Genomic DNA, 16,763 nt, shown 5'->3' on the forward strand with positions numbered 1-16,763 from the left:
CGCCCACCTGACCGCCGTGCGGCCGAGCCCCGCGATCCCATTGACAAGGAGGCCGGCGCGGGCCGGGTGGGGCGGGGTGGGGCGCCCCGGCGCGCGCCCGGCCCCAGGCCCCGCCCTCACCAGCCGGCACGCGCCCACCGCGGCCAGGAAAGCGAGGGGGGAGGGGGAGGCAAGGCGCGCGCGAGCGCGCCTCCGCCAGCAGTAGCGGGCTCCGGAGCGCGCGCCCTCCCCAACCCCCGCCCGCGCTGTCCCGGGGGCCCGGCGCGCGGCTCTGCTGACGTCAGCAGGCGGCTCGCGGAGCCGGGTGCGCAGAGCCGCTGGCGCACTCGCGCGCTGCGCTCGCCCCCTCCCCCGCGGCTCGGGAGTGCGCGCGCGCTCGATCGCTCTCCCTTTTTTTCCCCTCCCTCCCTGCTTCTCCTCTCTCTCTCTCTTCCTCTCTCTCTCCCTCTCTCTCTCTCTCTCTCCCCCTCTCCCTTGAGCTCCCCGCTGCCCGCGGCTCCTTCGCGCTCTCCCTCTCTCTCCCTTAGGCTCCACCGAGCGATGCGAGCGCTGGGAGACAGCGACGCCGCCTCCCGCTAGAGACCAACCCCCCGGCCCGGCCCCTTGCCCAGCCCTGCCCAGCGCGCGGGGGTCGGCGAAGGCGCCGCGGACGCACCGACGGCTGAGGACCGGCGATGCACATGCACTAGCAGCACCCCCTAACTCACTCCCTCCACACCCCGCGCCGCCGCCGCCGCCGCCTCCACCTCCTCCTCCTCCGCCTCCTCCTCCTCCTCCTCCGGCAGCCGCGGCAGAAGGACCCACCCTGCCCCCCACCCCACCCTCCGCCGGCTCCGGCTGCGGATCCAACCTCGACTCTTATTTTATTTATTTTGGGTCGTGCACAAGCCTCAGTGCCTGCAGCCCGCGCCTCCTTGGCCCGCGGGCGCCTCTTTCCTCGGCTTCGGAGCCCCAGACCCGGCCACCCTCGGCCTCGACTCCCCCAGACTCCCACCCGCTGCCCGGAGTCTCCGCTGCTGGAATCTTGTTAGCGGCTGTCTTTTGGGGGGTTTCTGGTCTTCCGACATTTTTGATCCCGGCCAAGGAGAAGATATCGTGATTTTTCCCCCTTTGAGCCCAGGCTCTGCTCTTTGGGGGGGTGGGGGGCGCGTCGAGCCGGGGAGCCGTGCCAGCCTAGTCGTGCGGGCTGTGGCAGGGAAGGGGCCACCATGGGATGTACTCTGAGCGCAGAAGAGAGAGCCGCCCTCGAGCGGAGCAAGGCGATTGAGAAAAACCTCAAAGAGGATGGCATCAGCGCCGCCAAAGATGTGAAATTACTCCTGCTGGGTAAGGACCACGGCTGCCACCCCCATCCCCGACCCCGGCCACAACGCACCCCCGCCGCCAACTCCCCCACCACACTTGGACCCCGGGAGACCTGGTCACCGAGTTGGCACTACCATGTGCCCAGGATCTCCCACCCCCTCGCATGCCTTAACCCCCCCTCCCCGTTCCCCTAAACTGACACTCACCAGTTTTTCCCCCTGTCTATGTCCCAACAGGGGCTGGAGAATCAGGAAAAAGCACCATTGTGAAGCAGATGAAGTAAGTCCCTGTGGCATTGGGATCTGTACTTTTTTAAAGAATGATTTTTAAAAATCGTTTTTATTACCTTGCTCACTCCACATTGCTCTCCAGGCCTGGTTTTTTAAATTCGTACACACACACACACACACACACACACACACACACACAGACCTGGCTTCGCCTCCCCACCCCCACTTCCTACGTTGGTTATGGGTCCTCCACCCCAACTCCTGGGGTGGGTGTTTTTGGGGGGGAGGGAAGGGGAGCGTCTGTAGTTGTATGAATGACGGTGTCCGCCATATTGATCAGAACATCACACTATTGGCATGATTATGATCATTACTCTTGCTCGTGGAGTATTTCGTGTGTTTTGCTGCCTCCATTTCTGTCTCTGCCTGTTTCTCCTCCTCCTCCTGCCTCCCTCCCCGCTGGTCCATAACCCCACTTCCCTCCGTTCTTCTCCCGGGGCAGTGATTTTGAACTTGGCTAAAACATGGAGGGAATCCAGCCTTAGACTGGGGTGGAGGATCAAATGTCTGCTGTTCATGGATTTGGTGCTGAATTGGAGGCTGTGGTTTTTACAACCCCCCCCCCCCAAAAAAAAAGAGGACCAGGGTTAGGGGAGGGGGCGTGTGCTAGGGGAAGGGGTGGGTTTCCAAGCGGATGTGACAGGCACAGCTGTATCCAAGGCTGAGATGGAAGGGGTACGGAGGATGGCTGTAGGACTGAATGCCCGTTGCCCCTTGTCGCCCCAGGCCCTTCTCCCGACTCTCCCAACATTTGCTTTCCTGACACGGGCAGTTTTCGCTCGCTCCGTGACCTTTATCAATGTATTTATTTACACTCTGCATAGGCCGTGTTCCACGTAATTTACCCACATTGCGGATTTCAGGCCCCACTTGCCGCCGCCCCCTTCTGCCTTAGATATCAGTTTCCCCTCCTAATTAACTGGGGGTGGATTTGAGTGATGGTTGAAAATTAAAGCAAAATGGGATATTCCTTCCCTTCCACACTTTCTCAATAAGGAGCCTCGCCCCTCCTTCCCACTCGCAGGCTGGCTTCTTGCCCCATCCTCTTGGCAGTTCCTGGTGAGACCACAAGCAGTTTTGCTTGGGGAGGGGGTGGCCAGCAGGGAAGGGGTGCGCGCCTTCGGGGCCTCCGGGTCCTGCTGCTTCCGTTGGCCTGTCAGTTCAGGACGGAGGAGTTCGTTAAGACTGTTTAGCGAGGATTCCACGTCGCTTTGCTGTGACACCTTCGTGCACACACAGTTCCTAATTAGAGGTTGCTGTTCAGTAAACAAAAATGATTATTTTTCAACTTGACAGAATAGCAGAAGTAATTGCATCCCGCAGGAAAACAATGGAAAATAAAAACCCTTTTCGTGGGAAGGTGGGTGGGAGACGAAGCATGCTCGCGGTTTCAGAACCAAGAAGCAAAAAAATCTTGCATGTGTAACAGGCATGACAAGCGGGATCCAGGAGGCGCCATGATGGCAGGGAGTAGCGACTCAGAGACAATTTCCCCCATCTGCTTGGCGTGTTCTTATTTTGAGAGCTCCCTGGGGCCTTCTTTCGCAGAGGCCCCCTGGCTCGGCTCGCCGCTGCCGCACCCTTGTGAGCCACCCGGTAATTTGGCCTGGGGCTTCTCTGGAGGTCTTGCAACCCAAATGGATGGAGAGGCGGGGCCTGGGGAATTGCTCTTTGCAACAAGGTGCATGTTGCATCTGCCTGGAGCCCTTGCAAGTCGGGAAATGCAACCCGCCACCCCCTTCTCCCTAGGGGGGACGTTTCAAAACTTCAGAAGTCTATAATCTGCAGTGGCAGGCTGGGAACCCGGTAGAAGCCCCAGCCACCGAAGCTGGGTGAGGTTTCAGGCGTTGTGAGTGGTGGACAGCGCCCAGCCGAGGCCGGAAAAGTCGATGGGACTCAGCTCGGAGACGTTCGGCTCTTCTCGGCTCGGCCTGGGCGCGGGGCTCGGAGGAACTCGGTAGTGTTCGGAGCCGAGTCTGGGCTTGGCGAAGAGAACCGAGCCACTTCGGAGGGAGCCGAACGCATTCGGAAACCGGGGAGGGAAAGGTAGGAGGGGGACAGTTTAGTCTGCAAATTAACTTTGCATTTACCAAAGCAATACATTATCTGCGTTTACTGAGCATGCCCCATAAATTAGGTTGATTTAATAAGAAGTTTAAAAATACATACTGAGTCCCCCAAAGGGTATCTTGCCTTTTTTACTCAAAGAGCTGAGCTCTCTGAGGAGATAGGTGTGCCACTTTAGAATGAAAATTCCTAATTATGTACTGGGGCAGAAAATTTTAAATGAAGGCAATATATAGGCTTTCTGGGGAAAGTCCTATGTGTCTCATATTTGGTAACACAAGAGGGAGGAAATGAAGTGTTTGGTGTTGAGACAATTAAATCAGAAGTCAGGACATTTATTTTTTCCTCTATCTCTTTATCCTAGATTTTCTCTTTTCTTATCTCCCATAGAACACCCTTTTGGAGAAAAATGTCATGCAAAACTGAGATTTTTGTAGCTAAAACAAAAATTTTAAAGCACTACATACTGTCTCTCTTTAGGAAATAGACTAGGTTTGCCCAAAAGGTCCATCAGAAAGGTGTCTGGCCATGTAAATTTTGCCACAAGGGACCCTAGCCTCCTGAAGCATTCATGAATGGCAGTTTTTCCTGTGAGCCCTGCAGCTTGGCTTGAAATAAATCAGATCAGGGCCTTGAGCCAAACTGGATGCAGCTTGTTTTATTAACCACAAAATGTGGGATTGGTGTCACTGTATCCTAGTGACAAATTCTTTTGAGTCTCATTTGCAGAGATGGTTTTAGAGATCATCACTTGAGAGAGAGTCACTTTGAGTCAGGAGAATTGTACTTTCTGGGTGGGGCCCAGCCTGAAAATCTAGGTGGCATTTCCAGAAAGCAGTTTCCCACTTCCCAATGGGATATGATTGGTGACCAATCTATCAGGCCATGTGTATAAGTTAATTAGGATGCTGTGTTATTTCACCTGGGCAGATGAAATTAGGCAGTTAAGGAGTCCTCTGTGGGATTGCCTAATGGGGATTGGAGTTTAGTAGTACAGCCCATTGGGTTGAAGAAGAATGTTGATATTCAGATAGTGCCGGACCCTTTTACTCAGCATTTCCAGAAGAGCAAAGAGGGCTTCTGTTCAGCCTGTGTCCTCATCTGTATTATAGTATGCTGATTAGAAGAAGGAGTAGGCTTCCAAATATGTCCGCAGTAACTGAAGTTAAATGATAAAGACTGGCTGGCAGACGCTGCTTAGAACACCAGTGTCGATACCATCATCAGCCCAGGAACATTGCAGGGAGACTGACCTTTGAATTTTTTTCTGCTTGATACATGTCACAAAAGGAAACTTGCATCTGCTTAAGAGATGCCACAGATTAAATTGTCATTTTTAGAAGGCTGATTCTCAGTGCTTTTTTATTATTAAAAATTCTACTTGAACATAGCTTTCTGAGATTATTTTCCTTTGTGTATTGTGAGTTAGCATTTGGGAGCTCTGTGTCAGTCCAAAACGTTTCAGTACTGAGAAATAAACAATGATAATTGATACAGCACAAATATAGTTTACACATACTGTGAATAATCGGTGACTCTTTTTTTTTCCTGCATGGCATTTTAAATAATTTTGCTTATTTTAAGGGGTTGTGGCCTTGCCTGTGTTTTGCAGCTAATCAACAAGGCTCTTAAGTTACTCAGACTAATACAACTTTTAAAAGGATGTGTCCATTTTATTGAATTTACAAACGCTTACAAAGAAATTGCTTCAAGAATCATATTTTATGAGGTATAGAATCAATAAAATATCACTTTAAGCGAGTTCCCTGTTCTGAACCGATAATGACAACTGCTTAGACTGTGAACGTGATGAAAATTCGAAATGAACTGTGCAGTTGCTGTGGGCACCACAGTTTGCCTTCATTCGAGATGCTGAGTTTGCTGGGATGCCGAGTTCAGGCTATCTGCCTCTGGAGCATTAAACAGAGGTTTCCGAGGTGGTGATGAGGCAGGGCTTGCTGGCTGCCAGGCTTTACCTAAATGGACACAGTAAAATGGAGCATCTCAGTTGTGTGTTCATTTGCAAGGTACCTGCTCAGTGCTATTTTAAACCCATCTAACAGATTTTCCTGATGAAGACATGATTGCTCATACAAATCCTCTATAGCCTTTACAAGTGGGATGTGGTTAGAAAGACAGACCCCACCCTGTCAGGAAAAAAAACACCTTCTGTCAAAAAGTTGGTGGTTTTCAGTTTTCTCCTCCCAACTACCCTGACTTTGTAATTAGGATGTCTCCTCTTTGGTTTGGATTCAGGCAATCCTGTATTATTTATCACATTGCTGATCAGCACCTGCCAAGTGGCAGGCATTAGTGGAGGTAAATGGCAACTTGCAGCCATGACTCTGAAAGTGGAACCATCTCAAAGGGTGTTTCTGACACATGCCCGAAGGGTCCCATCTTGAGTTAGCATTCCACCGAGAGCCACTCTTCTAGATTGTGGACTTGTTATTTCTGCAGTCATCTCGTTGGCTGCTTTGCCTCCCTCCCTTTCTCCTGTCTCCATGTTTATTCAAATGGATGCACCTTGCTCTCTGGAGACAGCGTGAGCCGAACAGAATGTCAGATCAAGTAGCAGATGAGTTCTCCTTTGCTGATGGATGATGCTCTCTCCCTCCTTTCTGTTCACTGAGCTGTAAATACCAGCAGATCTTCCTGCCAGAAGAGTAGTGAACAGTCCACCTGATCTCCTCACCAGTCAGCTGTGCATTTCTTGAACCTCAGTTACCCATTGGATTCTAAAATGAAATCTTTATGCTGTGGAAAGGGTTGTTGCCAATTAGATTAAATGGATGAAGTTTCACGTGGATTGACATGTCTGATAAGAATCTAGAATTTCTCTTTTGTATGTGGGGAGCTGAATAAGATTTACAATGCCAAATATTAGAGTGATGTTTTGTTGGTTTTAGCACATGGAATCCAAGATCATGTTGTGCTTCTTAGGATGCCACATCTGTTAAAGATAAGACAAGATCACTCATATTTTTCACCTGCTCACAGTAAATGCCTGTCAGTAGAGAGTTAATATGAATAGAATAAGGTCCTACCTATTTTTCTGACCAGTGATCAGCCCATCTGGATTGCAGGAACTTGATTCCCTGTCTCCCAGTGTGTGTTCATTTTCATTTCTTAAGAAGTCAGACCTTTATTGCAAGAGTCCATCTTGATCTGAAAGACAGCTAATAAGCTGGTGAAGGGGAAAATTCTAAACTCAAAGGAAAAAAATTTTCATTTTGAATGGAAACCCCCAAAACTGACACTGGCAAAGAACAACTTTCTATTTTGAAAAAAGAAAACAGGATCTGTGTGTATGTGTATGTGTACATACTATATGGATTTCAAAACAGGTGCTGTGAGGAGAGCACTTCACATCACGTCTATTGATTTCATCTTCATAAAACACTTAAAGGTAGAGCAAATAAAAAAATTTAAAGATTATGGCTCTATGAAAATACAGATTTTAAACCATTCTCTTTTGTAAAAAAAAAAAAAAGCTTAAAGGTTCTCAGGTGAACCCTCATTCTAGGAATGTGTTCAAGTTTGTATTCTGTTCTTATTTTATTCCATCTCCCTTTTTCACACATAGCACTGATAGAAAGGAGACTGCCCAACAAATCAGTGATTAACAAGGGTAAAGGAGAGGACAGACCAGTGGCCCACTGAGGGGTTCAGAAGCATAGGTAGATGGTAATTTAAAGAAGCCATATAGCATACTTCTCGAAAATTTGAGAGGTGGTTAAGACACGGATTCTGGGACCAGGCTGCCTGGCTGCAAATCTTGGCTCTACCACTAAGCAGGTTGCAACCCTAAACAAGTTTCTTAACTTCTGGTGCATCAGTTTCCTCTCCTATGAAGTGGGAATAGTAATAGAAATAGCTACCTAACAGGGTGTGGTGAGCATGAAATAAAGTAACACGTGGAATTCGCTTACAACCACCTCTGGAACATGGAAACTCTTATACAAATGTTAACTCTAGTTTTTATTCCTTTGATTGATCAGTGGGTGTGCCCTTCCCATGCAGAGTTCTCTTGTCAAGTATGTGGGACTTAGCCACCCCGAGAGCCAGAAGGAGGGCACCATGGTTCATGCTCATGGCTTCTTCCCCTTGCCTGCTCTGCAGCACCAGTTATATAACAAATGGTGTTGTCATAACTGATGTGACATTTTTGATGGCGCAGCTGCCTCAGCCCAAGAGGCTGGGTGATGTTACAAAGAGAAAGAGCCCTGAACCAGGAGTCCAAACCAGCAGCCCTGCCTCTGCCCCTCTGAGGGTGCAGTGTCCTCAAAAAGTTGGGCCATGTGTACCCAAGCTCTTTTCCTCTTCTAAATGATCTATGAAATTGGGAATTCCCTTCATTTTTAGGGTCTTAAGGTTCTAAACAAAAGCGTCAATTATGGCTACATCCTGAGAGGGTGTGAGGTACCCTTGAAAGTTCTTTTAAGGCTAATTGCAGAATAGAAACCTCAACCACAAAGCTTTGTCAGCCAAGAAAGTCATAGTTCTGAGGGGCATTTTGAGAAAACCAACTCTAACCAAACTTTTCATGCAGACTCTCAAACCAAAGAGGAGGATCTGAAAGTGTCTCGTTAGTAAGAAACAGGATGTTACTGGGAGGAGCAAGCCAGTGACATATGTAAGAGAGAAGTGGTTTTTCTGTGGCTTCTAGGATGCTCAGAAATGGAGACGGCCCTGGCATCCCCCACGCTTGGGCTGCACGCAGAAGAACTTGCCTGGGTCTGGGTACCTAAGTTCTGGAAAGTTGAGAGATTTTTCAGACTGGTAAGGGGAAGATCAGGAGAACTCTGTAGTAATTTTGACTCATCCTCTAATTTGACTTTGGGCAGATAATTTAGCCCCGTTGGGCCTCAATTTGTACATCTCTTAACTGGATTATGAGCTTTCACCATGGACTTTCTCAGGCCAGGCATCTTCTGCATTTTCAGTTCTAAGTTACAGTAAATGCCAGGAGAAACCTAGAAGCCTGAAATGCAGTGGGGAATAGTGGGAGTATTTACCACCCACAGCTTTTATCTGCTGAGCCGTCTTTAGTTCTAATTTTCTTTACAGAAAAGAGGAAAAACATTGTGCTTTTCATAGCACCAAAAAATTAAAGTAAAATAAAATCCTGCAAGGTTAATAGTCAGTGCCCGGAATTTGTCCCTTACTCCCTTTATTTGTGAACCATCTGAGAAACAAATAGAATGAAAATAAATAAAGGAGAATAATATATAAAAATATAAGTATATGGCCAAGAGTTTACCCAGAATTCTCAGGTATGCCTTGGACAACAGATAGGTTTTCTGTAGAAAAATGTTACAGGAATAGCTTTTCCATGCTTTGAAATTGACTCTGACTTGCCTGCTCCTGAAATGGTAATTTAAAGAAGCCATATAGCATACTTCTCAAAAATTTGAGAGGTGGTTAAGACACGGATTCTGAGACCAGACTGCCTAGCTGCAAATCTTGTCTCTACCACTAAGCAGGTTGTGACTTTAGATGAGTTTCTTAACTTCCCCTGACCACTGATACATATCACACATTGTAAATTAATTAGGCTTTTATATGCTTGAATCCCTTGCTAGTCTGGTACCCCAAATCAAGGATGGTGACTTATTTTCTTTTTATACATTTTTAGCACTGAGCCTGGCACAAAGGAGGTGCTTTAAAAACATTAGTTGAGGGCTGGGGATGTAGCTTGATAGAGTGCTTGCCTCACATGCACATGGCCCTGGGTTCAATCCCCAGCACCACAAAAAAAAAAAAAAAAAAAAAAAGAAAGAAAGAAAGAAAAAGAAAAAAACCAGAAAGAAGGTGCACAGAAATGTACCTGTGATTTTACACAAGCCAAAATATTGAAAGCTTTCAGTGGCCACAGATTGTATTCATCATTTTTTTTTAAAATTAGGGATCATCTCAGGGACATTTGACCACTGAGCCATATCCTCAGCCTTATTTTGTATTTTATTTAGAGACAGGGGTTTCGCTCATTTCCTTAGCACTTCACCATTGCTGAGGCTGGCTTTGAGCTCATGATCCTCCTGCCTCAACCTCCGGAGCCACTGGGAATACAGGCGTATATTATATAATACTGCACCCAGCTAGTATTCATCATTTTTAATCCATTGTCTTCATTGTTTTTTCACATCAGCCTATAAGGAAATAGAGTCATCAGTTCCATCTTGCAGATGAGGAAGTGAGGGTCAGAGAAGTTAAGTGGTTCACTCAAGGCTACACAGCTAGTAAATGGCAGGGCTGATTCAGATAGTGATTTATATAATTCTAAAACCTATGTCCTCTCTGTGGTCACCCCACAACACTTCTTATTAGACAAACACCACCAGTGTGGGCATTGAAAAGCTGGAAGTCTGGGACATAGTACCTAAGAGTAAATGGGATGGCACCAGACTTGGGTGAGGTTGGTGGCTGAAAGATTACCTGGGTTCCTTCTGGAGGAGGGGTGGTGATGGTTGTCATTTCTTACCATGCTGATTTGGAGACCATAGTTTTCCCTAGTAATCATCTGGACAGCTCCTGAAATCACTTTTCATCCCTTACTCAGAAGTGTGGGCCATTTTCATGCAACAGAGAAAGCTGCCTCTAAAGGCCCTGGCTTTGGTGGAGGAAGGCAGCTTAGAGACAGCTGGGAAAGACTGGACAGTAGGGGATCCAGCCACCCATGAGCATTTATGAGTGCCTGCTTTACTGGGCATTCACATGATTCATGGAGGCAGAGAGGAAGGTCTCAGTCCCTGCCCTTGAGGAGCCCACAGTCTAGAGAGCTACAGGTAAAGGGCTGTTACACCTCAGGGCAACAGCAGAATGCTGTGGGAGAACAGAGGGCAGTTTCTCAGACAGGAAGTTCAGGGACATCAGTGGAAAGAAAATGGTATGCAGGCTGGGTACCGTGGCACATGCCTGTAATCCTAGTGGCTCTGGAGGCCAAGGCAGGAGGATTGTGAGTTCAAAACCAGCATCAGCAAAAGCAAGGTGCTAAGCAACTCAGTGAGATCCTGTCTCTAAACAAAATACAAAATAGAGCTGGGGATGGAGCTCAGTGGTCGGGTGCCCCTGAGTTCAGTCCCCGGTACCAAAAATGAAAGAAAGGAAGGAGAGAGGGAAGGAAGGAAGGAAAGAAAATGGAATGCAGGTTGAGTCTTCAAACCCAGCGGTAGTTAGGCCAGGCAGAGAACCAGCGTGAACAAAAGCACTGAGCTGTGTCACTGCATAGAACACTTCTGGACATGTGAAATAATTTGGTTTGACTGGAGCAAAATATGTGAGGGTCATGTTGAGAAAAGGGGTTGAAAGATGAGTCAGAAACCAGATCATGAATGGTCTTATTTATTATGCTAAGGGACTTTGGATTTTACTCTGAGGATAGTAAGATGCCACCAGACCAGCAGGTTTAAGAAAATGAGTGGCAAGATTGGTTTATTCTTTAGAAAGATTACCTATGTGGATTGGAGGGCATCAGGCCTGGAGTTAGGAACCAGATGGAAAGTTACTTTTGTGATCCAGGTTGGGGAGAGATCAAAAACTAAATTAAAGCATAACAGTGTGGATGGGAAAAGGAGACAAACTCAAGGGATATTTAGCCAATGGAAAAACTGAACTTCTTTTGGGAGGAGTGGATACCAGGGATTGAACTCAGGGACACTGACCACTAAACCACATCCCTAGCCCTATTTTGTATTTTATTTAGACATAGAATCTCACCGACTTGCTTAGCACCTCGCTTTTGCTGAGGCTGGCTTTGAACTTGAGATCCTCCTACTTCAGCCTCCTGAGCCATTGGGATTACAGGTGTGCGCCACTGCGCCTGGCTGAAATAACTGAACTCTTTTGATGATCTGTTGAAAAGGCATTGAAGAGGGGATCGATTTTAGAGAATTTAGACCAGAGTAAGTCCAGAATTTCTGGTCTGCGCCACGAGTGGGAAGGGAGTATCTTTCCCCAGGATATAAGAATGCAGGAGCAAGGAAGAGGGAAGACTTAGGGAGAAAAATAATGACTTCATTGAGTCCTTCTGCTGCTTCTTGTGGATCATCCCCCGACCCCTGACAGGCATCTGCCTAGACCCATCTTCCAGGGAAGAGTCAATTTGGAATTCTTTGGTGCTTGTGGGCAGTAGGAGCTGTGGCAGTTAGCACCCTTGGCAGGCTGAGTGAGAAGGGGAACAAGGCCTAGAGTGTGCCCCACAGGCACACACACCCCACTTCTGGAAATCAGAATAATTTAGGAAGAAAAACCTATGAAGAAAGCTGAGAAGGAGTGACCTGAGAGATGGGGAAGAAAATCCATGGCAGAGCAGCATCATGAAAGTCAAGGAGGGACAGCATTGCACGAAGACGAGGAAGTGGTTAGTTGAGTCAGATACTGCAGTATCAGATAAGATGAAGACTGGCAGGTGTCCATTGGGTCTGGCAAGTTGTTAGTGACCTTGGTGAGAGTGGTTCAATGAAGTGGTGGGAGAAAAGCCAAGCGCAGTGGGAATTAGGAAGTGTCTGGCATTGAGGAAGTTGATGGAGGCTGTGGATGAAGGCTCACCCACCACCACCCACCCTCAAAAGAAACCTGGACTAGAAGGAATCATCATCATATTATTATTATTTACCATTTTCATACTTGGAATTGAACCCAGGGGCGCTTAACCACCAAGCCACATCCCCAGCCCTTTTTATTTTATTTATTTCAGACAGGGTCTCAGTAAGTTTCTTAGGACCTCGCTGAGTTGCTGAGGCTTGCTTTGAACTTGCAATCCTCCTGCTTCAGCCTCCTGAGCCACTGGGATTTCAGGTGGGAGCCTCCGTACCTGGCTAGGACTTTATTTTATTGTTTTCTTGGCTAATGTGGGGGGACTTGGATCCATTGAAAAGCTGTAAAGCAAGAGCCCTGATGGAGGGAGCAGTTGAAGGTATAGTATAGTGGAAGTGGTAGAAGTAGCAGAGCCCCTGAGAGTGAGGACAGCTTGATCTTGACATGAATGTGTATCTCCTTCCCGAGACTAATTGGGCTTAGTAAGGATGGGGAGAGTGTAGAGAAACTCAAGGGTAAGATGAAGCTCCTGCCTTAGCATTTATTTTTCTCTCTGAAGTGAGAAGAATTAAAAAGCAATTGTGCTCATTTACTGGAACACCAAAGTCCAGTAACCTTTATTCTATTCAAATCACTTATTTATTCATTTATCCAATATTTATCTAGCACCTGTTATGTGTTAGGCACGGTTCTAAGTGCTTGGAGATTCAGTGGCGAACAGTCAGGTCCCAGGGGAATCAGGCAGTAGCCTCAAACAAACTATTGGTCACACTAATTGCAGACTGTGAATTTTTTTTTTCCTGGAGTCACACCTTTGGGGAAGGCCTGAAACTGATCACAGAGAGATGCAGTTCTTGCTTTCAGAGAGTAGAATCCACTGGATCAGACAAATTGGAGCTGTGAAGGTTCAGAAGAGGCAATAGCAAAATTTAATTTGGACAAGGCTCAAGATTAAGCTGGGAGAGAGCTACTTAGAGAAATTGGAGCTTGGCGGAGGACTGTGTTTTGCTCATTGCAGGCTGTTCTAAGTGGGGCTGCCTGTTACTGTCCCCTGCTGCTTAAGATAGAAGTAGGTATATGAGTCAGGCCTTACCACAGTGATTGGCCCAGGGGTGGCCTTGTGAGTCAAGTCAGGCCAATCATATCCCTTCTCTGGAAATCCGTAGTCACTGTGAGAAAGCTCTTTATGTGGGATCCCAGCAAGGTCCTCAGTGGGCTGGGACATGGAAACCTGGAGCTGACTGGGGTCATGTTTCCACATTGTGTACTCTGCAAAGAGAAAGCTTGCTTATCATAGAAGAGCAAGTGTGGGGCTTTGAGAGACTAGGGGACAGGGAAGGGAGTTGGGAGAAGGGAAAGAAGAAGCCACAACGACATTTGATATTATTGGGCCAGCTCTATGGACCCGATAGTTATGTGAACCAATAAATCCCTTATTTTATATGAACTAGTATGACTTGGATTCTTTCCCTTAAATCTGGAATCATCCTGACAAAAAGGGTAAAGTCTTCTAGGAAGAACAAATTGTGCGAGCTGAGCACAAAAACAGGATTCAAACATGCAGTGCCTTCTCAAGGAGGAGTGGACATCCCATGTGTCTAGAGAGGAGAAGTGTATGGAAAGGAAGAGTAGGGCTACATGACAGGGTCCCCTGATCATTTTGCATGTATGCAGCATGGTGCAAAGTCAGGAGAGCTGATTAATGGGGGGCTAGAGAGAAATCAACAGCATAGAGAAATGTGTGTAGCCTGAACTAGGAAATCAGTAGAAAAGGCAATGAGGAGATGAATGGATGGGAGCAGATTTTGGAGACAGAATAGATGGCGAAAAGAGTAGATCAGAGGACACCTTCCGTTTCTGAACCTGGGTGATGGAGTTCAGCTATGTCATCAAGTTCAGAAGTACAGCAGTGTCAGGAGACACAGTGGAGGGAGAATGGCAAGCCAAACCACAAGCATAAGTCTCAGGTCCTTGCAGATAACTTTCTGAAAATGTCGGAGGTGGTTCTGGTGGTTCGAAGAGCGATCGGGGCTGGAAGGAGAGTTGGTCTCAGCTGCCCTTGGTGGTAAGGCCTTGAGAGTGAATACGGTGTCCCAGAGTGAGTGAGCAAGTGGACGGGAGGCGGAGGGCCCAGGGAAGGAGCCCGCCATAGTAGAGGTGAGCCACCTTCAATAGACCCACAGGAAGCTACATATGGACAAAGGGGCAGAGGTCAGAGGAGCAGGAGCAAGCCCAAAAAAGGGATCAAGCTTCAGCAAGTTCTGGGTGAGGAGTAGGGTTCTGGTCCCAAGCTTTGCTGAGAAAAGCTCATTGTATTTGGTGACTGAAGCTGTCATTGGCCTTTGAAAAAACAGTTTCAGTGAAGGAAAAGGGATAGAAGCTACACTCAAGAAAATTTTACGATAGAAAGAAGTCTGGAGTAGGAGCCAAGAAACTCAAGTTCTCATCTGTCCCTGTAATCACGTATCCCTTGAGGGCCCCAGAAAAGTCCCTTAACTTGTGTGGGACTTAGTATCCTCACCTATAAAATTTAGAAACTGGACTGAATGTGGTCTATAAGCCTCTGCCCCCAGCTCGAGGTCATCAGTTCAAACCTGCTGTCCAGCAACACTGATGTTCTTGTGGCAGAGGAATTCCCTCCTGCTCCCTTGTTCGCCCCCAACTGATATAACAAACTGAACCAGAATTAACCTTTCAGAACTCTAATGCTAATTGAGAAAGAAAACTGGGGCGTGGGCTGAGGGAATTGTGGACACCAGCGCATGTTGTGTCCACGAGTACTCTCTGTGGAGGGTGTGGAGCCCCCCCAGGTAGGACTGTGTCTCTTCACGCCGTCAGGGTTGCGAGAAGAATTGTGTGTTGTTTTTCCACAGGGAGGAGTGCTGAAGATGATTCCAGGGTATGAAGACAAAACAACCCTGGGGAGAGGAGAAAATGGTTGTCCCTGTGATTCTGCTGTGCCCAGAATGCAGAGGGATAATGGATGGGACAAGGTGGCTGTGAGTCTGGACGGAGCTCCAGCGGGGGCAGGCTAGAGCTGAGATTGTGGGGGGACCCTGTCTTAGGAGATGGACAGGTCTGAAGGCACCAGTGTCATAGGCAGGAGAGGCACATTCTCTTCCTGGTCCTTCCACCGCCCTGTCAGTGGGGAAGGGACGCAGGATAGCAGTGGGGAGAACCTGGTTCTGAATTATAGGAATCCCCCGTCCCCTTGCAGTATGATGTGAAAGGCTGTTCATTCTTTGAATCTTCACTTAAAATTTCCCCACGATGACCTCATTATTCCCTAACCTCTTTGGCTCAGGTTTGTTCATTTTATGAATGCCATTGGAAGACCAGCTACACTTCGGCACTTCCTGGGATTCTAGGACTAGAGTCCTCCCTGAGATAGGCAAGCTCCCTGCCCTCAACTACATCTCAGCTTTAGGAAAGGGAGACAGTAAATAAGTGAAAGCATTTCATTTCATATTGGGATAAATGTTCTGAAAGAGGAAATTGGGGATAAGTAATGGAGAGTGGTTAGAGGCAGGGGAGAAGGAATTAGAAAGGTCAGTGGAGGCAGAATGAGCAACGACAGGGCCAGCTGCACAGTAGGAAAGAAAAGTGACACCCGTTGAAGCTATAGGCAGATAGGCCAAGCACACAGGGTCTGCTGGCTATGGCGTGGCATCTGGGTTTCATTCTGAATGCCACAAGGAACTGAAACCAACAGCTTGACCCAGCTACATATTGAAATGGTCCCCCTGCATTATGGGCACAGCGGAACTATAGGGGCAGAAATCATCAGTGGTTTCTAGGAACTGGGATGGGGATAGCAGAAGGGATTGACTACTGATGGGCACAAGGGAACTTTTGGGGGCGATGGAGATGGAAATCTGTGGTGGTTACACAACAGTGTATGTTCATCCAAATTCATCAAACTATATACCTAAAAAGGGTGATTATTACTCTGAGTATATTATACTTAAGTAAGTCTAACTTATAAAAATACACTTTTTTAATTAAAAGAATTGCAGCAAAGCTTTTGTCCATCCCTCTCTGCGTGTGAAGAGGGCTGATGGAGAGTCCCGCAGCGCTTCCCAGACAAAGCTGCCATTGAGCCTGCATCACGTGCTGTTCCTGGTGGTTTCCTTGAATCCGTTTATTGATGCGTGCTCCTAGTTTTCCTGTTTACATAGCTTTCCTTCACAACTGGTTGGGAAACTCAGTGTGGATAGAAACCGTCTGCCTTGTCTGTGTGGCCCATGGGAGAGGCTTACTGTGCTATTGACTTTCCTCAACACTGGGGGGGGGGGTGCGTTATCTCCTTTGAGCCTTGCAACGCTCCTGCCCACCATGCAGACATTGCTGCACCCTCATTTTATAGAAGAAGAAGCCACTGTGAAAAGAAGTGCATTTAGCTAAGAAGCATGAGCTTTGGAGAGCTTGGCTTTGGCATTTGTTGGCTACCAGTGTGATTTAGGGGAAATTATTCAATTTCTGTGCACCTCAGTTTCCTAATCATTAACAAGAGACAAAAAATTAACACATTGCAGATATACTGTGAGGATTAAATGAGGTAAC

At 47.5% G+C, this 16,763-nt stretch overlaps 1 protein-coding gene across 2 annotated transcripts in view; it reads left to right on the forward strand.

Annotated features, from left to right (window-relative positions):
• The first annotated feature begins 277 nt into the window (after positions 1 to 277).
• The window catches only part of Gnao1 (G protein subunit alpha o1), a 156,950-nt gene continuing 140,464 nt past the window's right edge, over positions 278 to 16,763 (forward strand). The window contains exons 1-2 of one of the 2 annotated variants that reach the window (XM_026395629.2): positions 278 to 1,326; positions 1,542 to 1,584. In XM_026395629.2, coding sequence (XP_026251414.1) covers positions 1,209 to 1,326; positions 1,542 to 1,584 — 161 coding nt within the window. In that variant the 5' untranslated portion in view covers positions 278 to 1,208. The remainder of the gene's footprint in view (positions 1,327 to 1,541; positions 1,585 to 16,763) is intronic. The other variant, XM_026395628.2, reaches the window with a different exon arrangement.

This window comes from Urocitellus parryii, chromosome 15, assembly GCF_045843805.1.
Source record: "Urocitellus parryii isolate mUroPar1 chromosome 15, mUroPar1.hap1, whole genome shotgun sequence".
Lineage (NCBI taxonomy): Eukaryota > Metazoa > Chordata > Mammalia > Rodentia > Sciuridae > Urocitellus > Urocitellus parryii.